At 46.7% G+C, this 27389-nt stretch overlaps 1 protein-coding gene across 1 annotated transcript in view; it reads right to left on the reverse strand.

Moving 5' to 3' along the window:
• MLC1 (modulator of VRAC current 1) overlaps nucleotides 1–27389 on the reverse strand; it is a 96213-nt gene that overhangs the window by 29428 nt on the left and 39396 nt on the right. Inside the window, exon 6 of the mRNA XM_029616705.1 lies at nucleotides 13680–13781. Within this exon, the coding sequence (XP_029472565.1) occupies nucleotides 13680–13781 (102 nt within the window). The remainder of the gene's footprint in view (nucleotides 1–13679; nucleotides 13782–27389) is intronic.

Here is a 27389-nt window from a genome sequence, read left to right on the forward strand (position 1 = left end):
TCATCTTGAGTTAGTAAGTATGGATCTGATCCGAGAGGTATTGGAAAATAACTGAAGAGCTGTACTAGATACACAAACCAGACTTGTCTGGGCCATGCTGGAGCTATGAAGATTAGATGGGCTCGGTCCTTAAGTATTTTTTGCACTATTCTGGCTATTAACAGAATAGGTGGAAAAGCATACATGAGATCTGCATTCCAGTCAAGCAGAGAAAAATCCTGAGCAGATCTGAGTTTGCTGGGAAGAATGGAGCAAAACATTTTTAGTTTTATGCTTTGTTCTGATGTAAATAGGTCAATTGCTAGAAATCCCAAGAGACTGAACAGTCTGTTGGCTGTTGGTTACTGATGGGACCGATTGTGTGGACAAAAGATTCTGCTGAAGCAATCGGCCAACGTGATGGAGATTCCGTAAAGGTAGGTCACTGTTGCGTCTGTCACTGCTCGATGCACTCACTACCTCTGTGGCGACTCCCTCCGGGTCTGATGGATGGCTGCAGCCGCGGCGTCTCCATGCCGTCTCCTTCCGGCGTCTCCGGACTGGCTCGATGCTGCGGATCCGCCATGTTGCCTGATGACATAGGGCGCGCGCTCTGACTAATGTACCAGCAAAGGCGCGAACCTCAGGGGCATCCCCCTGAACTGACGTCATCCGCTACCAATATAAAAGGTCTCAGTATTTGCTAACTAATCGAGTTAGCAAGGACAAGGACATTGCATAGGATTCGGTTTCGCTACAAATTCGTCCAAGCTACTCTTCCTCCTCGGACTTACCAGGGGTACCCGCTCCTCGGGGGCCTCGCTCTCTTTATTTCAGATTGCAGATAGGAACCGGTACTCGCTCCTCGAGGGCCCATGTTCCTGAACACTCTGAAGATTCTCTACTGCCTGGAAACTATCGCAGATACAGACATTTGTGAGTTACCATCGCTCTCTCAGAGCTTTCCCTGGAACCAGATACTCGCTCCTCGAGGGCCTAACCCTTTCCAGCTACTGAGCCTCTTTAAGACCTTATGTGAGATTGGTTATCTAGTTCTGGCTATGAACACAGCATACCCTGTCTACTTACTATCTATAGTCTCTCTACAGTTCAGCCACCCTGGGATCGCTGTTCCAATACCTGAGGGACTTCAGCCCTGCCGGGCATATCAGCTCACTACTGCCACCTCTGGTGGTTCTACTAACCTGTCTAATAAAAGAACTATCTGTGTCTGTCTCCATAACCCAGCCTAGCGGTGGTCCCTCTCAGGATATCCTCCTGGGGGCACTGTCATCTGCCATCGGCCCAAGGATTCACCTATCTACCTTCCTTTACAGCCGAGTTCCCTCTCCAAGCACTCCGCTGGTACAGATTGCTATTCCTTCCATCAGGGGTCTTCAGCAACAGTTATCTACTCCCTTTACAGGGACTGAGCATATCAGATTGCTAACTCCTCCTTCCACAGGAGTAGATTCATAAAAGATTGCTAACTCCTCCCTCTCCTGGATTGCTAACTCCGCCTACGGAGTCTTACAGATTCATAACGGATTGCTAGCTCCTCCCACCAAGGGAGCTGATTCATAACAGATTGCTAACTCCTCCTTCTACAGGTGTATCCAGCAGCCAGTTCCTAACAGATTGCTAACTCCAGTGGATCTGGCTTTAATTTTGGAGAAGCAGTACTCCTGGGAATCCAGCTTAAGGTATGGGATGTCAGTAACCATTGGACCCGGCACACCTCTCCGCTTTGCAGGCTATACCGGGCCTGGTTCAACGCATCTCAGAACAGCAAGAAACCTTGGAGAAACTCACTGCAGCATTCCACCAGCTTCACACTCAGAAGATACAAGGCACAGCTTCTACACAAGAAGGTCAGTTACAGGAGGTAACTTTAAAGACTGCTGTTCCACTGGCGGCTCCTTTTCGCTTCTCCGGAGACCTCCAGAAGACGCGGGGCTTTTTGAACCAGTGCAGCTTGCATTTCACCTTACAACCTTCATTGTTTCCCACGGGTCTCTCTAAGACTACCTACATGCTGTTGTATTTGAATGGGAGAGCCTTGTCGTGGGCATCTACCTTGTGGGAACGCAAAGACCCTATCTTGCAGGACATAGAAGGATTTATGGACTTGTTTAAATCCGTTTTTGATGACCCTGCTCATAATACTGTTGCTGGATTTGCTTTGGTGGACTTGAAGCAAGGCAACAGATCATTGGCTGAATTTGCCATAGAATTCAAGACTCTTGCAGCGGAACTTCGCTGGGAACCCGGATGTCTCAAGACTCTCTTCTGCAAAGGCCTGGATACCTGCTTGAAAGACGAGTTGGCCGCTCACCAGACACCTGACTCGCTGGAAGAATTGATAGCCTTAGCAACTCGGATTGATTGTCGGCTCTGAGATAAGGTGAAGGAACTCCGGCCCAAGGTGTTAACTGGATTGAAACAGGCCAGTACCCCTGCACCTCGGATGGGTCCAGCAATTCCTGCTGTTGTTAAAGAGGAACCGACACAAATTGGTCGTGGTCACTTGACCTCAAAAGAGAGAATATTCCGGACGAAACGCGGCCTATGCATGTATTGTGGTCAGCCCGGCCATGATGTCTCTACATGTTAATACGTCCGGGAAACAGACAGGCCTAAGTCCCGCGGGAGGACTGTTCTTCGGCCATACGGCGTTATCTCCTCCGCTCTCTCATTCAGTCTCTGTGACCTCTGAACCAGCTACGGTTCAGACCCCTGCCTTGTTGGACTCAGGAGCAGGAGGCAACCTTCTCAGACATCTTGTTGAATACCTGAGGAGTCCCTTTGTAAAATTAGAAGATCCATTATTGCATCACAACTTGATGTGGACGTTCCTTTACATCGCCACTTCTCTTGGGGATCTTAATGACGTCCACAGCAGTTCTATTCTGGCTGCTGATATTCATAGCGGTTGCTTTGTTCGCCATGGCTAGATGGCGCTCTACATCTTTACCGTCTTCACGGGCTATAACTTTAAGATATCTGCTATGCTTAATTCACTGGGAAGTCGTGCCTGAAGGACTACAGCACTGTTGGTTACGAGGAAGATATCTCTGGCTACCAGCCTGTTTGATTTGCTGGTGCTGCCATCATCTCTCTTCCAGCAATTCTACGGAAGAGTTATCCAGAAGTAGGTTTTGGACGCACCCTAACCTTGCTACTTCTGTGAAGTTTCATTGGCGTCCATAGCAGCTAAGCCATTACTGCTGAATTCAACACCACATCCAGGTTCAGTTCTGGAGAAGTTTCCCTTAAAAGTGGGGCTGGATGTACACCAACATCGCCACTTTCGCTGAAGGTCAGTGACGTCATAGCAGCTGAGCTATTGCTGCTGAATTCAACATCTCATCCAGTGACTTACTGAAGAAGTTGCCCTTAGAAGTGGGACTGGACATACCCCAACATTGTGTTGAAGTTTCAGTGACATTATAGCAGCTGAGCTATTGCTGCTGAATTCAACATCTCATCCAGTGACTTACTGAAGAAGTTACCCTTAGAAGTGGGATTAGACGTACCCCAACCTTGCCACTTCTGATGAAGTTTCAGTGACATTATTGCAGCTGAGCTATTGCTGCTGAATTCTCCACCTCATTCCGTTACTTACAGAAGACTTACCTTTAGACGTGGGGTTGGAAGTACCCTAACATCGCCACTTCCGTTGAAGTCTCAGTGGCGTACTGAAGAATTACCTTTGGACGTGGGGTTGGACGTACCCTAGCATCGCCACTTCCGTTGAAGTCAGTGGCGTCTATAGCAGTTAGCTATTGCTGCTAATTACTACCATCTCTCATCCAGCATCATCTACTGGAGAGTCATCTTTAGAAGTGGATTTTGGACATTCTTCAAAATCACCACTTCCACTGAATTCCTCAGTGACATCCACAGCAGCTCCACCCATTGCTGCTGCTATCATCAATAGCATTCTGAAAGATTCTTCCAAATCTCAAGATCCATCTATCACCATTGCAGAGGATGAATTAGAAATCAAGATCAAAGAGATTCTGGATGTTCGTAACAGATGCAAGATTTTGGAATACCTTCTGATTTGGGAAGGCTTCGGCCCCGATTTGATCACTTGGGAGCCTCAGACCAATATCTTGGATAAAGAGATGCTTCACCAGTTTCACCTCGCGCATCCTTCTAAACCTAAGCCTGGTACCCGAAGAGGAGATCGCCCTTTGAAGGGGGGTACTGTTGCGTCCATCGCTGCTCGACGCCCTCACTCCGCCTCTCTACATCTGTGGCGACTCCCTCTGGGTCTGATGGACGGCTGCAGCCACGGCGTCTCCATGCCGTCTCCTTCCGGCGTCCCCGGACCGGCTCGACGCTGCGGATCCGCCATGTTGCCTGATGACGTAGGGTACGCATGCGCTCCGACTAATGTACCAGGCAAGGGCGCGAACCTCAGGGGCATCCCCCTGAACTGACGTCATCCGCTACCAATATAAAAGGTCTCAGTATTCGCTAATTAATCAAGTTAGCAAGGACATTGTATAGGATTCGGTTTCACTACGAATTCATCCAAGTTACTCTGCCTCCTCGGACTTACCAGGGGTACCAGCTCCTCGGGGGCCTCGCTCTCTTTTCTTTATTTCAGATTGCAGATAGGAACCGGTACTCGCTCCTTGAGGGCCCATGTTCCTGAACACTCTGAAGATTCTCTACTGCCTGGAAGCTATTGCAGATACAGACATTTGTGAGTTACCATCGCTCTCTCAGAGCTTTCCCTGGAACTAGGTACTCGCTCCTCGAGGGCCTAACCCTTTCCAGCTACTGAACCTCTTGAAGACCTTATGTGAGATTGGTTATCTAGTTCTGGCTCTGAACACAGCATACCCTGTCTACTTACTATCTATAGTCTCTCTACAGCTCAGCCACCCTGGGATTGCTGTTCCTGAGGGACTTCAGTCCTGCCGGGCAGATCAGTTCACTACTGCCACCTCTGGTGGTTCTACTAACCTGTCTAATAAAAGAACTATCTGTGTCTGTCTCCATAACCTAGCCTAGCCGGTGGACCCTCTCAAGATATCCTCCTGGGGGTGGCCCAAGGATTCACCTCTCTACCTTCCTCTACAGCCGAGTGCCCTCTCCAAGCACTCCGCTGGTACAGATGGCTACTCCTTCCATCAGGGGTCTTCAGCAACAGTTCATAACAGATTGTTATCTACTCCCTTTACAGGAACCGAGCATATCAGATTGCTAACTCCTCCTTCCACAGGAGTAGATTCATACAAGATTGCTAACTCCTCCCTCTCCTGGAGGAGATTCCTAACAGATTGCTAACTCCTCACGGAGAACCATAAGAGATTGCTAACTCCGCCTACAGAGTCTTACAGATTCGTAACAGATTGCTAGCTCCTCCCACCAAGGGAGCTGATTCATAACAGATTGCTAACTCCTCCTTCTACAGGAGTATCCAGCAGCCAGTTCCTAACAGTCACTTGCAGCACAGCTTGATGTCTGCATGCCCATCCCCATATTTTTATAGCTTTTTGTCGGAGTCCAAGATCCTGTGCCTCCTTGTTTATTCATGTAGACCATGGTGACTTCATTGTCCAATTGAACAAAATGCTTTTCCCTTGAAGGAGGTGAGTAAAAGTTGTTGAAGTATACTTTATCCCTTTCAGCTCAAAGAAATTGATCTGAAATTGATTCCCTGGGAACGATCATGTCTCTTGAGTATGAAAAGGATCTGTGTGAGTCCCCCAACCCTTTGTGGAGGCATCTGTTACTGAAGTTGTGAGGAGCTCCTTCCTGAAGAATGAAGGGGGTCAAGCCACCAACTCAATTCTTGTTTCCTTTCTGTCGAAATCTCCTCTTTGGTTATTAGGGGCTGAGTAAACTGTCCCATTAGAAACAAAGGCCCCACTGTAGGAGACAAAAAAGGAGGAGGAATCCTCCTAGCTACAAAAAAGGACCTCAGATTCACTCAACACTCCTCCTACACCGACTCGAAACTCGAATTTGGCTTCTTCTCGTCAGACAAACTCCAAATTTTACTTCTCTACGCTCCTCCAGGCTTACTGGAAACAGACGCCTCTCCTCTGGTCGAATTAACTACTTCCCTTATCAATCTAGATGCCCCAGCTATAATCGTAGGTGACTTCAACCTGCACGTCGACAACTCCATATTATCACCTAACTGCGAAGCCTTACTCACAGCATACTCCGCTTTAGGTTTCACTCAACTAGTTAACGAACCCACACACAAAGCCGGACACACGTTAGACCTTATCTTCGTCAATACAGCAATCAAACTGGTCCAGCACCCCACCTGCACGAAGGTACCATGGTCAGATCACTCCCTCATAACTTCCTCATTTTCAATAAAAGATACCAGTCCATCTCACATACCCTCACATTGCTTCACTTACAGGAAAACATGCACCACAGAAGATCTTAGCAATCACTTATCATCACATCTCACCCAAGTAGACTTCACCAATCCGAATTCAGCGCTTCGATCTTGGAACACCATCACGGAATCGATAGCAAACAAGCTATGCCCTCTAACAACAAAAAAACCTCACCCCAACTCCTCCAAAAGGCAACCATGGTTTACCCTAGAACTAAGAAAGCTTAAACTACTGCTAAGACAAAATGAGGCTAAATGGCGCAAAAACCCATGCACCATCACTCTATCTACCTATAAATTAACTCTTCACCAATACAAATCCAATACATTAAGATCCAAGAGGAACTACTACGCATCCAAGATCCACCACCTAATCTTCGACGCTAAAGCCCTCTTTAGCTACGTCTCTAACCTCACTCAAATAAACCCATCAGAAATCGCTCTAAACCAAGCCAAATCTAAAGCGGAAGAACTAGCGCTATTTTTCAACAACAAAATCAGCAAACTTCTAACTCAACTGCCCCCCTAACACCGCTTCTACTTCAACACCACATCAGACCACCTTCAAAAATTCCCGCTTAGAAGAACTGGAACTCACTTCTTCCATTGAGATCCAAGGTATACTACGGAAAATGAAACCATCTTCTCACCCTTCGGACCACATCCCCTCGAAATTGCTTCTATCAATTCCTGACTCCATCTCCAAATCCCTGTCAGACATCATAAATTGCTCATTAACGCAAGGATCTTACCCAGATGACCTAAAATTGGCCTCTCTCAAACCTCTACTCAAGAAACCTAATCTAGATCCTAATGACCCAAACAACTACCGTCCGATCGCCAACCTCCCCTTCATAGCCAAGATTATGGAGAAATTGGTGAACACCCGACTCTCAAACTACATTGAAGAAAACAACCTCCTTTTCCCATCACAATACGGTTTCCGCAAAACACTAAGCACGGAGTCCCTCCTCATTTCCTTAACAGATCACCTCATCCTGGGCCTCGATAAAGGTCAAGCCTTCTTACTGATCCTACTGGACCTTTCTTCAGCCTTTGACACCGTTAATCATTCATTACTCATTAACCAGTTAGCCTCCATAGGTATCTCAGGCACAGCTCTATCTTGGTTCATATCATTTCTCAGCAATAGAGGATACAAGGTCAAGATACAGAACAAAGAATCCTCTCAACACCCGTCGTCAGTAGGAGTCCCACAGGGGTCCTCCCTGTCTCCTACTTTATTTAACATTTACCTTATACCGTTATGCCAACTTCTCACCGACCTCAACCTCAAACACTTCCTTTATGCGGACGATATCCAGGTCCTGATACCCATTAAGGATTCCTTCGCAAAAACTCTAGCTTACTGGGATAAATGCCTTCAAAAAATTAAACTCCTCCTCACCAGCCTAAACCTGGTATTAAATTCCGGCAAAACTGAACTCCTGCTCATCGCCTCAGAAAACAGCACCATCACCTCTGCACAACAAGCCACGCCAACAATCACACAAGTGAGAGACCTAGGAGTCTTAATTGATAATTGCCTGAATTTCAAAGCCACTATTAACAAAACCACCAAAGACTGTTTCTACCAACTACAAGTGCTGAAAAGAATTAGACCACTTTTCCATACCCAAGATTTCAGAACCATCCTACAAGCAATCATTTTTTCAAAATTAGACTATTGTAACACCATCCTACTTGGCCTGCCCGCGTCATACACCAAACCGCTTCAGATGGTGCAAAATGCAGCTGCACGAATTCTGACAAATACCAGGAGAAGGGACCACATAACCCCCATTCTAAAGAGCCTCCATTGGCTACCTATACACTTTAGAATAATATACAAGGCCATGCTTACCACATACAAAAACATCAACCAACTGGCCCCCATTGACCTACAGATCCCTCTCCGACTACATAATTCGTCAAGACCGACAAGAGATGCATACAGGGGATCGCTACAGGTACCACCGTCCAAATCCACCAGACACTGCACACTAAGAGACCGGGCTTTCTCTACAGCCATTCCACCGTTATGGAACTCCATCCCGTCAAATCTAAGAACAGAACCATGCATCTCAACTTTCAAAAAAAGACTAAAGACCTGGATATTCACACAAGCTTTCCCGGACGCCAATTGATAGAACACCACCAAGCCACCCCTAATCTCCAACTATACCATGGTTAACTAATCTCCAACATGGTTAACTATTCTCCAACTCGGTTAACTAATCTCCAAATACACCATGGTCATCCTTATCTTCTATCGTTTACCTGTGTGAATTTTAATAACCTTTCCTTTCTCTTCCTTCTCAGCCAAGTTCTTATCACCCTGTTATATGTAACTGCCTTTTCAACACCATTGTTATAGTTATGTTTACTATGCACCCCTGTTTTATGTGAACCAGCACGATGTGACTGCTGTCTCGAATGCCGGTATATAAAAATCTGAAATAAATAAATAAATAAATAAATATATGCAGGTGGCTCAGCAGTACTACGTTGATTTGTGCTACCATGTGACCAAGAACAAGCAGCACCTCTCTGGCAGTCTGTAAGCCAATATCTGGAGAGTTTATGCTCAATCTGAAGAAAGGAAAGCTCTTTCCTGCAGAGAATCTATCCATACCTCAATGAACTTGAATTTCTAAGAGGGAATCAGAGTAAGTATCTCAAAATTCATGAGGAAACCCAGTGACTACAAAAGACGTATTTATTTCTCCAGGGACATCAGAACTCTCTCTTGGGAATTTGCTGTCACAAGACAGTCGTCCAGGTAAGAGACCTGGATACCCCCACGGTGGAGATGTGCTACTGCTGCTATAGCTGGGCATTTAATGAAGACTCTCATTGCAGCTGACAGGCTGAAGGGGAGAACTTTGCATTAATAATAGAATAATCTACCGTAAAAGGTAAAATATTGCCAATGAAACAGATGGATGGAAATGTAAACATAAGCATTTTTTAGATCCATAGTGCACATCCACTTTGCTTTCTGGATGAAAGGGAGGGTTGTGAGGAAAAAATTCATTTTGAATTTCTCCCAGAGTGTAATCTTGTTAAGGCTTCTTAAATCCAGGATTGGTCTCAGACTCCCAAATTTCTTGGGGTTGAGGAAATAGCTGAAGTAGAACCCCTGGACATGGAGATAGGGAGGAACCAGTTCTATCGCCCGCTGTTCAAAGAATGACTCCACTTCCATATGGAGTTGTGTTGAGTGAGACAGATCCAGATTAAAGACTGAGCAGTGAGGAAATGCAGGAAGCTGGGAGAAATGCAAGCTGTAATCAGACTCCATAATCTTGAGTACCTAGCAATCTTTAGTGATCTTGCGCTACTGTTTAGTAATGGAGGATTCTCCCCCTACCTGAGAGGACAGTTGCTGGATTTGAAAAGCGGTCAAAACTTGACCCAGGCTTGAGCTGGACTTGTTGCGCTGCTTTTAGTTGATGGTGTTTCCACTGTTGAGCGCGAGTTGGAAATTGTTGTTGTTGTTGTGGAAGTAGTAACAGCATCTGGTAGTGCTGGAATTGCCAGAAGGGGCATCTTTGGAAATAAGGCATTTTAAAAGTGTAGAATGGATGCTTTGTAGAAGACTGCTCTGCTATTTGTTCCTTTATTAGAGGGACTGTTTCTCTAAGCTTTTCTCTGAAGAGGCTATCACCGAGGCAGGGGACATCTGCAAATTTTTGTGGGCATGCTCGCAAACGGTACTGGCTCTCAACCAGGCCATGTGACGAGTTTCAATAGAGTTCAACAAGGAGCATGAGGTGGTATCGAAATCCTTATAGACAGATCAAAGAAGATGGCGTATACAATCTTTGGTCTCCAGCAGTGGCAGAGGTTATGAGATTTCACCATCATCATCCAGAAGAAATGGCTTCAGTTTTTGTATACTTGACCATGTAGAATTGATGAGCAATGATCCGTGCATTAAGCATGGGATCCAATAGCCCGAGATCTTTCCCTGGCAACGTATTTTAATATATTCTTGGTTTTTTCACTCTCTTAAGAGCTAATTCTACCAAATCTATTTGATGAGGTAATTGCACTTTTCTGAAGCCTATATTTGAAGAGAAGTTCTCTTGCTACTGGGGTACAGGAAATGGGATTTTTCCACATTCTCATTTGTAAACCTTGCAGGATGTGAAGAACCGGAATAGCTGCTGGGCCCACTGGAGCATCCAGAAACTGAAAGGCCCAAGATGTCTGCACAAGGATCTATGTGCTTATGTACATTTACTCCAATGGCTTTTCCTAATTTAACCAGAAACCTGGAGTAGGAAAGGTCTTCCAGGGGAGACAAGTGTTCTGGAGATTTGGGAGGGGGACCAGAAGGAATTTCCGTAAATCTCTTTTCAGAACCTAGAGGTGTGCGAACACTGATCTAGAACTCGAATGATGATGTTGGTGATGGGGGAGGGATCTTCAATCACATAGGAAAAAAGAACTCCTGCTGCTTATCCTTGGAGTGGCTAGCGTCCGCTGTATGCAAATACCATGGGCTAGAAGCATCTTGCGAGGGTTTTTATGGAGAATCCACATATATTGGGGATTCTGGTACTCTCATGGAAGTAAATATGACATTTTGAAAAGGAAATGTTGTATGGTACACTTTTTATCCTTAGTAACTAAGGAAGTTGAGAAATCTTTCACCAACTCCTCTTACAGGGTCAAGTGGCCGACGTGCCCTCTGACCTGGTGTGAGTGGTGGAACATCTTCTTCTGATACTAGATTGGAATGTTGCAAGTCTTCTGGGCTTTGTAGAATTTGAACTGGAAGCCAAATGGAAATAAGAGACACTAGAGAGCAAATAAAATCTAGAGGTCAATATTCAAAACTGAAAAGTTATTTTATTTATTTATTTAGCATTTTTCTATACCGACTTTCCAATAACAGAATTATTGATCAATTCGGTTTACATTCTCAACAATAACATGACAAGTAAATGTCTTACAATGAACAGGTATCCACCTGAATGGCAAAACAGTGATATTCAACACCATATGCAGCTACAAAATAGGGGTTGGGTGGGAGGCGTTTCCAGGAGGAGCGGAGTTAGCCGCTTAATTTATACAGCTAACACTAGTCAGGCAATAAGGCTGACCTAATGTTAGCCAGTAATACATAACTGGTTAACTTTGAGATAGCCAGGTATATTCAGTTGCATAACCACACTGCCTAATATACCGTGCTAGTTAGCTGGACATGTTTATCCGGCTAATTAGCTGAGCTGCATAGCAGCTGAAAATGGACTCTTAGGTGTTTCTAGATGCAGTCCCTGTGCCAGCAATTTCATTGGCTAAAGTGCTCTAGTAAACATGGTGGAAGGGGGATCATATCCCTTTCTGCTCCTGTAAAGAGTTTGCCTTGACCAGAATATAGTTCCGCAGGAATATTTGTAGTACGAAGCATCAATGCCTCCAGTGGTTTAATGGGCAAAGGCATCAAAGAGCGATGCACCGGGGCTCGATGTATCAAGGACTTATGCATCAATGGAGCTGGTGACTTTTGCATCAGTGGCACCTGGGTCTTATGCTTGGATGGCGACAATGAAGTTTCTTGTGCGTTGAGGGCACTGATAAAATTTGGCATCAACAGAGCCAATGTAGGCTTGTGAGTTCACAATGCCAATAGACCATGCATCGATGATGCCGGTGAACTCGAGCATCTGTGCTTCATCAGCACTTGATGCTCCAGTAGTTCTGTGGAATGGTGCCTCCTTTTCTTTGATGTATGGCAATTTTGTTTACTCAACCCTGAGGATTCAGCCTATTCCACCAACATGGGAGAAATTTTAGAGGAGCTAGTGCTCAGCTCTGTTCCTGGTGAGGCAGATGAGGCTGCACTTTGGAAAGAAGACTGAGTGCAGCTTCTACAAGACTTACACAGTTCCACCATTTTCTAGGCCAAGCAGGAATTCTCATACATACTCAGCAGAGCAAAAAACTCCTAGCTATGAGAAAGAGGTACACTCTGTGCCTCTGGATGACATCTGCCACATGTTATGGCTAATTCAGCCCTGCTTATATATGGAAAATATTTATTAATATGCAGTTTAAATGTGCATTATTTAGGGCTTGATTCACTAACAGGTCAGTATTCAAAATGCTTTGTGCGAGTAACGGAATAATGTGCACAAAAGCTGAGTTTTAAGTATTTCCCCCTACCAATCATAAATATTTTGTGTGCTCAAAATTTGTCTGGACAAAAAGGGATGTCAAAGAAGACTTTCCAGAGGCAGGGCTAAACTTCAGACAGCGAGTGTACATATTGAGTACTCTCATGCTATAGTTATACACATAAGCCTTCTAGGGAAAATAGCAGTGCTAACATTACCCAGATAAACTGGATAAAGTTATGCATGTAACTTTATCCTAGTATATTCAGAAGGAGACCTTCATGTAAGTCCCACTGAATATCCGGAACTAAGTACACCCATAACTTTCCCTGGATAAATTTAATGTTTGTTGCCTTACTAGTACATCAGGCCTTGAATTTTTTTATCTTGCTGATTTAAAGAATTTTGTTTCAGGTTCTAAAAGAATGACAACAGTATTAGTACAGGATATAACAAATGCCCTTCCTGTTTCTAAAGATAAAAGAAAAAAATCACTTTTGTTGTACCTCCTTCCCAATGCCCTTCCTCCCTCCATCTGCATCCCCACTCCCCCCATCCTCAAATAGTGGCACTGCACATGGAAAAGACACTAGCTCAGCAAAGCCCCTATTCTTGTTGTTTTGAGATCATCTGCTGTGAACCAATAACCTCCTGACATCAAACTTAATGACTCTAACGTCAAGTTAAAAGAGCAGTTCCCCTAGTTGGACTTGCTGGAAATCACAAACTACTTAATTCTTCCTCTCCCTTTCTGTTTTTTGGGTCCAGCAGTTTCTTCCTCCTTTGTATTTCCAGTTCAATCAGAACCAGGGCTAAGATTACAACCACCCAAGATTTTTTTTTTCCCTATTTTCTATCTCCTCCCAAGTTATGCTTTTGTCCAGTCACTGAAGTGATGGTCCTGGGCCAGGGGCCCTGAAATCATGGGTCCTGAATCCGCTCACTGTTGTTGGTGTCACCCTTAAACAATGACCATGACTCCCTTTCGCTGGGGGTGTGAATGCTGCCCCCACAGCATCCCCAGTCCCAGCTGAGCTGGGGAGTGGAAGATCCAACCCATAGATCAAATCGGAGACCTTCTACATGTACAATACTTACCAACTAAGCCACCAAGCTGGATATGTTCTCCCTTTCTAAAGGTATTAGTGGGAAACCTCATAATTTACTTCAAGTTATCTTCAAATCCAAAAACCCACCTTTTTTTTCTTACAGCATTCTTCATTCGACCTTGCTGAAATAATCACTGTGGTTGCCATGAGGATTTCCATCAGAATAAGCAGAATTAAGTTAAAATTAATCTGTAAGAAAAATAATGGTTGGTTCATTTTTAGCATATAGATGTAAAAACGATCTTGTTGGCAATACTGTCCTTTCAAGGTATTCCTGCTCTTTCCAACTTTATTTTCTTGTATCCTATTTATGCCCTATCCCAGTGGTTTTCCTTGAGATCACCCAAGCAGTCCTGGTTTGAGAATATACACAATGAATATTCATGAGATATATTTGCATATATTTATTAGTTTGTGAATTTTAGTTACCCTTGAAAATCCAACCCACGTGGGGATATTTAAGACCTGAATTGGGAATCAATACCCTAGCCACTTAATCTTTCCTCTCTGTCCTAAATTGGGTTCACACTTGGCCTCTCATAGATACATTCTTCCAATAAAAATCCAATAAACGTGTAAGAAAATACCAGATAGACACTATTCTACTTATACGATACCACACCATCATTGTCTCAATCAAAACTTTTTCTTTCAGGTATGGAATAGATCTGTAATGCTGGCAAAGGATCAGATGATGGTGGACCCTTGGTGCCAAGGGTTGATTGATGTTGCCTAGCAGGCGAACCCATTAATCTCACCCCATCAGCTGACGGACGTGTACTGTGGCGGGATTGACTGGAGCTTCGCCTAAACCAGCCACTTCCCCGCAGTTTGAGCCCTTGGGATCTGGTGGCCGGCAGATCTTAGGTGGGTCCGTAGGGCTGTGGCATTAACAAGAATCCAAAAGCTGGGCAGAGATCTGGGCAGAGATCAGGGCAGGCAGCAGATAACGAGAATCAGTAGGCAGGCTGGAGGTCAGGGCAGGGAGCAGTCAAGAACAGTCAAAGTCCAGAGCCAAGGTCAGAATCCAGGAAGTCAGGCTGAGGGAGGAAAAGACAAGACAGTACAATACGAGATTGAGGAACAGCAAAGACAGGAACAGGACGGGGCAAAGCAGGGACTCAGGAACAAGGTAGAAGACAAAGGCAGGACTGAAATGCAGGAACACCAGAACACAGAACAAGCAGGAACACAGGAACAAGGTAACACACACTGTTGAGCAAGGCACATTAGGAGACCTGTTGCTGAGGCAATGAACTACTGTGGGGCCTGAGTATATATATGCCAGGAGGCTGACATTATCAGGAGGTGCCATGCGTGGTGTTCCCGCTATTGTGCACATATTATGTGTGCACATATGCACATACACGTGCCTATGGGGAGGCCAGTAGCAGTGGCATGGTGGCTGGATCCAGTGGCATTCCTGAAACATTGAGATCGGGTGAGTGCCGTGAATCCTAACAAGGTCAAACCGTTTTAAAAATTGTGCTCATAGCAACTACTTCCCTTTCCACTGAAATTTTAAATGCAAATAAGTATGCTAGAACTGAATAGAGAAATTTAAGGAAGCCAAGTAGATTTTTCTTATACCCATCTACAGAGCAAGAACCCAAAGCGCAAAAGATTACATGTATGTTGTGCTGAACCCTGGACCTGTGAACAAACAGAGTGACAACTTAGACTAAGCAAGCTGCCTGTTCCTTTATGGCAGTGAAAGAGCAGAATCTACAGTAAGGCAGAAGGAATTCTGTGGATGGGGTATAAAAGTTCTAAATTAGTCCAATAAGTGAAACATGTCATCATTATATGGGTGCTCATAGGCCCTCAAGTCTCAGTGAAACACTTTTTGACATGTCACACAGGAAGCAGAATCACCAAGTGGATATCAGAACCTCTAAGCAATATATAGATTGGTCAAATCAAAAGTGTGAGAAATAGGATTAAAGTACTAAATAAATCCTTTTAAATAGTAGGTGCTGATCAAGTAGTCAAGATTCTTGGTCTGTTATAAACATTCCATCTTTATTACATTATTTCATAATTCAAGAGACAAGCTTCTGAAATATCACTGTGGCAAGTCCATAAAACTCACTATAACTACATAACTTGGTCCCCCAACACAGCCATGTTTCGCCTATCAATTTCCTCGAGAGGGACTTAGCTAAAGGACTGGAACAGCTAACTTCACAGTGATATGTAACACAAGAAGTCACACAAGACTACCATGTTCTCCTAAGTTTTTGATTTTTGATCATAGGCAGCCTTAAGAACATAAGAAATTGCCATGCTGGGTCAGACCAAGGGTCCATCAAGCCAGCATCCTGTTTCCAACAGAGGCCAAACCAGGCCACAAGAACCTGGCAATTACCCAAACATTAAGAAGATCCCATACTACTGATGCAATTAATAGCAGTGGCTATTCCCTAAGTAAACTTGATTAATAGCAGTTAATGGACTTCTCCTCCAAGAACTTAGCCTTTAACAAGTATAACATTGTAAGATGACATTTGTGTTCCAACTTTGTATTTTTATCTAGACAGTCGGACACTAGATAAAAATGCAGAAAGAACTGGACCATGAGGACATAGAAACATGCTAGAAGGAGGACAAGGCCAGATGACATTCCATCTAAGATTATAGAAAACATTCTTAGAACAGACACAAGACTGCTAACGCCGCAAAATTCCAAGAAAACAATTACATATGAGATGAGGATTAATTAACTTGGAGAATGAGAGCAAACGTCTAAACAGCCATTCAGATTATTTGTTTATAATAGAAAGCCAATCATAGAAATTTTGACAATTATGTAATCTAGCTCAGGTAATGGAAATATACAACTGTAAATTTTATATAATACTTTGCTATCAGTAAAATCATTTGAGAGGAAGTTATGCTGGTGCCTTGCGTGGCACTCTGCCTCTCCATAAGGTACTTTATTATTTAATGTCTAAGATTTATATTATTTTATATCATTTAATAAAAGCTTTTCTGTACAGCTGTTGGCTTTAAGCGTCTATTTTCAGAGAACCCTCAACACCTCTGTCCAACGAAATGGCGCCAGCCACCATCATTTTTACACACCAATGGAAAGGGTAGGGTTCCTGTGGATCACTCATTTCCATTTAGGCATTCTGGATTTGTGGACAAGGTAAAATGGGCTTTGGGGGTGAAGTGAGTGGGTGCAGGACTGGTGCAAGGGTATTAGGTGCTCTAGGTGCATCTTACAGCCTTGCACCCCACCCCCACCCTCCTACGGTCCACTCCACACACAATTAAAATTATGCATTTATAATATATTTTACATGAAAAAGGATTTTCACTTACAACATGCTTATTATATTTGCATGCACTGCTGTGGTGTCAACCAGAAAACCCAGCAAAAAAGAAACTTGGAATCCATTTGGTGTGAGGCCTATTGCAATGTGTCGGGCCGATTCAGTAAAGTCCGCGGGAGAGCAGACGAACGCCCGCTCTCCCGGCGCACGCGATTCTGTATTTAAATTAGGTGGTGCAGTAGAAACGGGCAAAAGGAGGCGCTAGGGACACTAGCTGTTATTGTTGTTACTGTTATTTATCCCCCTCTCCCAATTATGTTACCCCCAATTTTAAACCTAGCAACCATTTATTCAGTTTTCTGCTTGTTATTTTGACTGTTCTATGTTATTTGTAAAGGCTATGCCTACCTATACCATGTTTTTAAGTTATCTGTAAACCGACACGATGTGCAAACGGTTGTCGGTATATAAAACATTTTAAATAAAATAAAAAATAATTCATACTTATTCAATTAAGTTAATTGGATAAGTTAGAGCTTCCATAGTGGTCTCTATAATTCAGGTAGCGCCTCCTTTTGACCCGGAGCGGCGGCTGTCAGCGGGTTTGACAGCCGATGCTCAATTTTGCCGGCGTCGGTTCTCGAGCCCACTGACAGCCACGGGCTCGGAAACCGGAAGTCGGCAAAATTGAGCATCTGGTTTTCGGCCCGACAGCCACCGGCCCATTTAAAAAAATTTTTTTCTTTTACTTTTTTTTACCCTTTGGGACCTCCGACTTAATATCGCCATGATATTAAGTCGGAGGGTGCACAGAAAAGCAGTTTTTACTGCTTTTCTGTGCACTTTCCCAGTGCTGGCAGAAACTAGCGCCTACTTTGGGTAGGTGCTAATTTCTTAAAGTAAAATGTGCGGCTTGGCTGCACATTTTACTTTCTGTATGGCGCGGGCATACCTAATAGGGCCATCAACATGCATTTGCATGTTGAGGGCGCTATTAGGTGCCGCAGGGTGGACGCGCGTTTTCCGCCCCTTACTAAATAAGGGGTATGGGAAAACGCGCGTCCAAGGGCAGGTTAACAGTGCGCTCCGTCGGAGCGCACTGTACTGTATCGGCCTGTGTGTTTGGTGTGGACATGGCTCTCAGAAAGCTCTGAGTAAACTGAATTATAATTACAATTGTGACAGGGCTATGCCAGTCACTAACATAATCCCTATGTGATTTTTGCTATTTAGGGGCTGTAGGAGGGGTTTAGATATTTTTTATTCCTCCCATTGTTTTAACCTTTTGGGGTGTAAAACTTCAGTGGGTAAGGAGCAGGATTGGTGAAAGTGAGGAGCTAAAACCTTCCCAGGGTTTCAATAGAGAGAGGACTGAAGAGCAAGAGATTTCCCCAAGATCTCAAAGCAAGGTGATTGGAGCGCTGGAGATTCCCCTTGGATCTCACAGAAGGCAATTCTAGGCATTTGGCAAAGAGGTTTTGAAGAAGAAGTCTTGAGAAGAGTTTTTGGAGTTTGATTAACCAGTGCCTGAAGGAAGGGCTAGGACAGAGATCTTTTGACCTATTCGACCAGCTAACAGATTGGGTGAAGAGAAGGATGTAGACTTTTGAACCACTAACTGAAGAGACCTGCATTTTGATAATTGAATTACAGTTGAAGAGTTTGACTTTTGTGAACCCTTTTTCAATATTTTGCTTGGGGATACTTTTTCCAGCCCAGTTCATGCCAGACCTGGAACTATACAAGTTATCACACTCTCGCTGGTGAGGATATTTTCAATCAGGATGAAGATGCAAAAATAGGAAGGGAAGTGAACAGAAGAAGGATGGACAGAGAAACCATTTGCTTTTTATTTATCATGGGACAAAAGCTGATTCTTATTTTTGCAATCCTGACTTGAATCTTCTTCTTTAAGTTACAGTAAAGAGTATTTTTTATTTGAATACCAGCTAAGGACTCCAGTGTTTTTCTTTGATTGTGCCCCAGAGCGGCTTTGCTGGGAAATGTATGGACCCTTTTGTGATTCCTGGTTTCTTCCTGAAGTGGTAATTTTGGCTTCTCTGCTCTTATTTTCACTATCTGACATCTCCTGGAACTATTTGTTCTAGAGTGTAAAGTGGTCATGGAGATTGTGATTAACAGTGCCAGGGGCCCTGGAAGAGAAGTCTTCCTCCTTGTCCAGAATTGAACCCAGACCCATAGCACTACTAGTTTAGGATAAAGCACCAAAATGTGGGATCTGCTACACAATATAGGAAATCTTCCATACAAAAACAGCACTAACTGCTAGCACTCAAATATCAACGAGCCTACCTATGAAAAGGCAAATACACTTCGTATTAGGAAAACAGAACAAGCCAGGCTTCTACAGATCCCTACACAGAAACTACATGTAAGCATACTATCTCACCTCAGTCGTACATGCAGAACACAGACAGTCCCTCACCAAACAAAGAATAAAATAGACCATAAGAATTAATAGAAGCGTGTAGACACAAACTAAATTGAAAACTGCAACAAGCCAGAATCTGTATGCAACAATGGAAAAAACAAACATTACCATTCCTTATAAAATATTAAACAATAAAACTGAGAAATATAAACCATCAATGATAGTAAAACCATACTTATAAGAAGCTGACAGAATAATATCCAATAATTACTTATATAAAAATTGTAAAAATGTTCCAAACACCAATAAAATATTTCAAATCAAGAGTCACATCAAATAACACCCAATAGTATTCAAAGATAGCTGTTTAAATACATTAGCTGGATAAGACTTAATAAATATCCCCACATTTGGCACTATTTAGCCAAATAAGTTATATCTGGCTAAGCTACACCTGCTCTATAGAAGCTCTAACTTATCCAATTAACTTAATTGAATAAGTATGAATTATTTTTTATTTTATTTAAAATGTTTTATATACCGACAACCGTTTGCACATCGTGTCGGTTTACAGATAACTTAAAAACACGGTACAGGTAGGCATAGCCTTTACAAAGAACATAGAACAGTCAAAATAACAAGCAGAAAACTGAATAAATGGTTGCTAGGTTTAAAATTGGGGGTAACATAATTGGGAGAGGGGGATAAATAACAGTAACAAAGAGAAAATGCTATGTACAGGGTTCAATAAATACATTCATTGCGATTAGTGAGCATAGGAGTTGGCAAGCAAGGGTGAGGAGGGGTAGGCTTGTAGGAAGAGCCAGGTTTTGAGTTTCTTCTTGAATTTGGGAGTGGAAGTTTCAGTGCGTAGATCATGGGGCATGGAGTTCCAGAGGGTGGGGCCTGCAAGGGAGAGGGCTCTGTTTGTAGTAGAGATGAGTCTAGTTGATTTTATAGGAGGGGCACAGAGGGTTCCACGTAGGGAGGAGCGAGTTGGTCTTGTAGAGGTGCGAGGGAGGAACGGTGGGTTTATCCAGTTGTAATGTTCGTTGGAGATGCTTTTGTGAATGAGGGTAAGAGTTTTGTATATGATGCGTGATTGTATAGGAAGCCAGTGGAGATCAATGAGAGTAGGAGTGATGTGATCTTTCTTTTTAGCATTTGTGAGGATACGTGCAGTGGCATTCTGAAGTAGTTGCAAAGGTTTGTGTGAATATCACTACTTATATGGCTAGGTTAGCTAGCTAAAGGGGAGATTTATCAAGCTGCAACAGGGCTATAAAGCATATATCGCACAATATAGCCCTATTACAGGGATATCACATGATGTTTGACAGCAAGCCACCCCTATTACAGTGAGCTGCTTTGCATGGCATTTCATGCATGATTTTTGCAAATCCATGCAAAGTAGTTCATGTGTACCTAATCCTATGTAAATAAAATAAAGGAAAATTAGTTTCTTACCTGATAATTTTCGTTCCTGTAGTACCAAGGATCAGTCCAGGACACCTGGGTTGTGACTCCGCACCAGTAGATGGAGACAGACTAAAACTTGTGGGCGGAGCCATATATGCCCCTGTGCCAGTCACAGCCCCTCAGTCTTACGGAATGTCAAAGTAGAACACAACCAGAGAAGTAAACAAAACTAGATACCGCTAAACTAACGGGGAAAGAAATACCCCTTCTGGAAATGGACTCTCCAACCGAGAGAGCGAACAAGCGGAACAGAGCAAATCAAAACACAGAGCGGACTCTCCATTACTTCAGCGCAGCACTGCGGGCGGGATCCTGGACTGATCCTTGGTACTACAGGAACGAAAATTATCAGGTAAGAAACTAATTTTCCTTTCCCTGTACGTACCAGGATCAGTCCAGGACACCTGGGATGTACCAGAGCAACCTACTGAGGGTGGGAAGCAGAGAGTCCCGCTCGGAGTACCCTCTCTCCAAAACCCCTGGAATCGGTAGCCCGGACATCCAACTGGTAATGCCGGATAAAAGTATGCAACGACTTCCAGGTGGCCGCCCTACAAATCTCTTGAGGCGACACCTGAGAAGCTTCCGCCCAAGACGCTGCTTGAGATCGAGTCGAGTGAGCCCGCAGCCCCACGGGAAGAGGTTTTCCCCGCACCAAGTACGCCGAACCAATGGCCTCCTTGAGCCAACGAGCGATCGTTGTGCGGGACGCTGCAGCTCCTTTCTTTGGTCCAGAGAACAGGACAAACAGATGATCTGTGACCCGAAACGGATTAGTGACCTCCAGATATCGGAGAAGGGATCTCCGCACGTCAAGCTTCCGTAACTCCCTCTCTTCTGGAACAGAGGACTCTCCGCACGCAAAAGCGGGCAACTCCACCGATTGATTCACGTGAAACGACGAGACCACTTTCGGAAGAAAGGAAGGAACCGTCCGTAAGGAAACCCCCGAATCGGAGATACGCAAGAAAGGTTCCCTACAGGACAGGGCCTGTAACTCGGAAACATGCCGTGCCGAGGCAATCGCCACCAAGAATGCCGTTTTTAAAGTGAGATCCTTAAGAGTTGCGCGTTTCAAGGGCTCAAACGGCGCCGTGCATAGAGCGGAGAGAACCCAATTGAGGTTCCAAGCCGGACAAGGAAGACGTAACGGGGGGCGAAGGTGCTTAGCACCCCGAAGGAAATGAGCAATATCCGGGTGAAGCGCCAGAGACGTACCACGGACCTTACCACGCAAACACCCAAGCGCCGCCACTTGGACCCGTAGGGAACTGCACGCCAGACCTTTGGCCAGACCCGCCTGGAGGAACGCCAGAACATCAGAGACGGAAGCCGAAGTGGGGTCCACCCCACGCTGCACGCACCAGTTCTCAAAGACCACCCAGACACGGACGTAAGCCAAAGACGTCGACTGCTTCCTGGAACGCAGTAGCGTGGCCACCACCGCATCTGAATAACCTTTTCTCTTCAGTCGATTCCTCTCAAAAGCCATGCCGCGAGACAGAAGTGATCCGCATCCTCCAAACAGACGGGACCCTGATGGAGCAGGGCCGCCATTCCCTGGAACCGAAGGGGTGCCGCTACTGCCAGTTGTACGAGGTCTGCGAACCACGGCCGGCGAGGCCACTCCGGTGCCACCAAGATCACGTTGGCCGGATGCAACTCTATGCGCCGTAGAATCTTGCCGATCATCGGCCACGGGGGAAACACATAGAGCAGCACATCCGTCGGCCAGGGAAGCACCAACGCATCGACGCCTTCTGCCCCCCGCTCTCGACGTCGACTGTAAAATCGCGGGGCCTTCGCGTTGTGCCACGTGGCCATCAGATCCATGTGGGGCACACCCCACGTTTCGCAAATGAGAAGAAACGCTTCGTCCCCCAGCTCCCACTCTCCGGGATCCAGACGATGACGGCTGAGATAGTCCGCCTGCACGTTGTCGACTCCCGCAATGTGAGACGCTGCGAGGTTGCTGAGATGTAGCTCCGACCAGACCATCAAGCGCTGAGCTTCCTCCGCCACCTGGGGGCTCCGTGTCCCCCCCTGACGGTTGATGTATGCCACGGTGGTCGCATTGTCCGACAACACTCGGACTGCCTTTCCCCGCAGCAACGGTAGAAAAGCCTGCAGGGCCAGACGGACCGCTCTGGTCTCTAGGCGATTGATAGACCACTGGGCTTGCGACACTGACCATAGGCCTTGAACTGAGCTCCCTAGGCAGACCACTCCCCAACCGGAGAGGCTGGCATCCGTGGTCACCACTGTCCAACTGGGTACCAGGAGAGAGACTCCGGCGGACAGATGACTGGGGTCCAGCCACCAACGCAGGCTGGACCTCGCGTGTCCCGCTAGAGGAAGCGGTAAATGGAAGTCCTCCGAGACCGGCTTCCAGCGGGAAAGCAAGGATGACTGTAAGGGTCGCAGATGAGCGAACGCCCAGGGAACCAGCGCCAGCGTGGAAGCCATAGACCCTAGGACCGTAAGGTAGTCGCAGACCCGCGGCTGGCGAAGAGACAACAAGCGTTGCACCTGAGTTTGCAGTTTGCCCCTCCGTTCGAGCGACAGAAACACCTTGCCCTGCTTCGTGTCGAAAAGAGCTCCCAGATATTCCAAGGTCTGCGTGGGTGTCAGATGACTCTTGCTGAAGTTGACCACCCATCCCAGGGACTGCAACAGATGGAGGACCCTGGCCACCGCCATCCGACACTGATCCTCGGACTTCGCCCGAATCAACCAATCGTCCAGGTAAGGATGGACCAGGAGACCTTCTCGGTGCAGTTGCGCCGCCACCACGACCATCACCTTCGTGAATGTACGAGGGGCCGTTGCGAGCCCAAACGGGAGCGCCCGAAACTGGTAATGCCGTCCCAGAATGCAGAATCTGAGGAAGCGTTGGACCGACGGCTGAATGCCTATGTGAAGATACGCCTCCGTGAGGTCCAGGGAGGCCAGGAACTCGCCTGGCCGGACCGCGGCGATGACTGACCGGATCGTCTCCATTTTGAAGCGAGGAACGCGAAGGCATCGGTTCACCCCTTTGAGATCCAGAATTGGTCGGGACGTGCCGCCCTTCTTTGGTACGATGAAGTAAATGGAGTAACGGCCTTTGCCGTGCTGGCTGACCGGAACGGGGAAGATAGCTCCCAAGTCCTCTAGGCGGCGGATGGTGTCTAGCACCGCCGCCTTCTTCTCGGGAGCCTTGCAGGGAGACACAAGGAACTTGTCCACTGGAGTGCGAGCAAAATCTAACGCGTAGCCGTGTCTTATCACGGTGAGGACCCACTGGTCCGACGTTATTCCGGCCCATCTCTCGTAAAACGACAGCAACCGCGCCCAGACGTTGGGAACGGCGTGCTGAGGCTGCGGCGGGAGAAGGGCCGACCCCCTTTCATTGTGAAGATTTGGGCGCCATGATGGCCAGGGCACCCCCTGGTCTACCAAAGCGCCTCCCCCGAAAGGACTGCTGGTGAAAAGACTGCTGCTGCTGCCGCCACTGTGGGGTACGGGAGGAGGAAGACCTGTACGATTGCCCCGACGACCTTTGAGGGCGCGACTTCCTGGGCCCACGAAAGCGGGACCTGGCTGCAAAGGAAGACCGCGACCTGGATCTATCTTCGGGCAACCTGAAAGCCCTATTTTCCCCCAGGGAAGCCATTAAATCATCTAATTCCTTGCCAAACAGTAACTTACCCTTGAATGGCAGCGCCCCGAGGTGAGCCTTAGAAGAGCCATCCGCCGCCCAGTTGCGGAGCCACAGGAGGCGGCGCGCCGAGACAGCCGCCACCAGGGATCTAGACGAAGTGCGCAGCAGATCGTGGAGTGCATCTGCGCCATATGCTATTGCCGCTTCCAACTTATCCGCTTGCGCTGCCTCGTCTGCCGAAAGATCCGCATTGGCTTGGAGGACCTGAGCCCAGCGCAAGCTAGCTCTCAAAGCGAAATTCGTACACATGGCGGCCCGAATTCGTAGCGCTGAAACCTCAAAAATCTTCTTGAGCTGTACTTCCAGCTTCCTGTCCTGAAGGTCCCGAAGGGCTGTCGCTCCCGTAACTGGAATAGTAGATCTCTTCGTTACCCGCCGAAACCGCTGAATCCACCTTGGGGAGCTTGAGAAGGTCCAGCGCATCCTCCGGGAGCGGGTAAAGCTTGTCCATGGCCTTGCTGACCTTCAAACCTAACTCCGGAGTGTCCCATTCCCGGAACATGATGTCCGTTGAAGAAAAATGGAACGGAAAAGCAACTGCCGGACCCGTGAGGCCTAACAGGACCGGATCCATGTTCGCTTCCTGACGAACCACCGCCGGAGGGGGGTCTATTCCCAGTTCCTGGAGAATGGCTGGAATTAGAGGTGGCAATTCTTCCCTACGGAATAGCCGGACCACCTTGGGATTGTCGCCCTCCGCTGCCTGTGACGCCTTTCCTGCTGCAGCTGGAGCGGATCCGTCCCCTGCCACGTCATCGGCCCCTTTTTGTGGCTCTTCAGAGGCATCAGTGTCCGCCCCCGTGGAGGAATCCGGGTCCGCCTCCTGTGGGACGCCACGCGGAGGACGTTTCCCCCTGGAAGCACTCGGGGGCCCACTGTTGGACTTCTTCGGCGGTGGAGCCCTGTGGGACTCCCTCCGGCCGCGCTTGCCCTTACTTTTCCTACATTTCAGGACTTTGCGCAGCAAAAGCGCAAAGTCCTCCGAAAACGAGCTGGAATCCGAATCAGCCTCAGCTGGGCTCCCCGGGGACCCCGGGTCCCCCGAGGGACTCCCCCCCGCCGGGCCCCGCTGAGGAGACAGCGCAGGAGGCAAGGCCGCAGGCCCTGCCGCTTCCCGCGCCATTTCGCGGCCCGTGGCTAAAATGGCCGCCACTCCCGCGCTGAGCGGGAACAAATCCTGGGGCTTCTCCAACGCTCCCCCCCCGCTCGGCGGTGGTCGCGCGGGCCGCACACGAGCCCCCCGAGACGCCCCGGATGACCCTTCATCGCCCGGGATGCAGGAAGCGCATAGACCGTCGCGAGAGAGGCGCGCGCCGAGCCGCAGGCTCGGCAAGCGGAGCCACGAGGCATGCCGGCGAAACGGCGCGAAGAGGGCCGCAACAGAAAATCAAAAATTAATAAAATTCGCGCGAACGGCCTCCCCCCTGTCAGCGGCCCCCCCCCCCCCGAGAGCGGCGACGCAAGGAACAGAGAGCCGAACAAAAACAGACAAAAAACTTTTTTTTTTTTTTTTTTTTTACAAAAACAAGGCCTGTCGCTGTCCGCGGTCCTGGAGCCCTAGTCCAGCAGGGGTGAGTGAACCGGGCTCCCCGGTGTCACCCCTGACGCTGCTTCTTAGTAAAGCCGGGTCCTCGACCCTAGCAGTGGCCTCAACCGGGGGGGGGGGGGGGGGGGGGGGGGGGGGTAGTCCCCCTCAGGACCTCTCAACCCCCCTGGGAGGCAGGGCAGACGGACGTCAGTGACAATTTGGCAAAAAATTCCAATTAAAAGAAGCCTAACCTGGCCTAACCCAAAAGAAAAGAAAACCAACCCTGACGGATTACCAGAATCAGGGCAGGGAGGAGCTGTGACCGGACCTGCACCATCTACTGGAGACAGAGTAAGACTGAGGGGCTGTGACTGGCACAGGGGCATATATGGCTCCGCTCACAAGTTTTAGTCTGTCTCCATCTACTGGTGCGGAGTCACAACCCAGGTGTCCTGGACTGATCCTGGTACGTACAGGAAACTTGGCTTACAGAAATGTTTCAGTCGTTATTTTATGCATACTTTTTCCATAAACATTATTCTATTGTCAGAGCACCAAGACTCTATTGCGGGTCCCGATGCTTCTGCAGTAGAATTAAAGGGCCCTGCGGCTGAACACACTTCCCCCTTTAGAAGTAACAAAAAAAGTCACCAGGAGTCTTAAATAGACCCACCTCCACCCTGGGGCAACAACAGAGGCAGCCCAGCAAAAAAAAAAAATAAAAATTTAAATAGCTTAAAGTTGCCATGTGACAATGACCCCCGCCCTCCCAGCCAACCCACTTCTTATGCAGTCAAACCCCCCCTCAAAGACTGAGCCCCCACTCTCCAGCTCCCACTTTCCATATAAATAATAGGTCTGTAGTGGCCTCCCACCCCCAACTCTTTAAAAATAACATTGGTGGCCTAGTAGCTCCCCACCCTGGACCCCCCACACCCTCTTATCTTAAAATCCTCTTTGGTGTTCAGTGTGAGGGCCTGGGGTGTTATTTTCCAAAATGTAGCCAACCAGGCCTTGCCCCTAACATGTGGCAGACGCAAGGTCCAGGGATAATACCAAGGTTTTAGGCTAGGGGGAAAGTCCGGGGGAGTCCAAATAAGTCCGAATATTGGGCTTCCCATAATTAGAACTGATAAGGATTAAAAATCCCCCACTGTCCTTACCTAGGAATTTTTTTTTATTTCTAGTCACCCTTCAGTTTTGATGGAAATGGGGAGGGAGAGCACACACACTATGACCTCTCTGTCTCATACATTACATATATATATATATATATATATATATATATATATATATATACACACACACATATAATTATATATATACACACATTCTCTCACACACACTCCCTCTTTCTCCCACATACACTCCCTCTTTCTCTCATACACATATATATGCTCACATGCACATTACCTCT

The sequence above is a fragment of the Rhinatrema bivittatum genome, chromosome 9, assembly GCF_901001135.1.
Source record: "Rhinatrema bivittatum chromosome 9, aRhiBiv1.1, whole genome shotgun sequence".
In the NCBI taxonomy this organism is placed as follows: Eukaryota; Metazoa; Chordata; class Amphibia; order Gymnophiona; family Rhinatrematidae; genus Rhinatrema; species Rhinatrema bivittatum.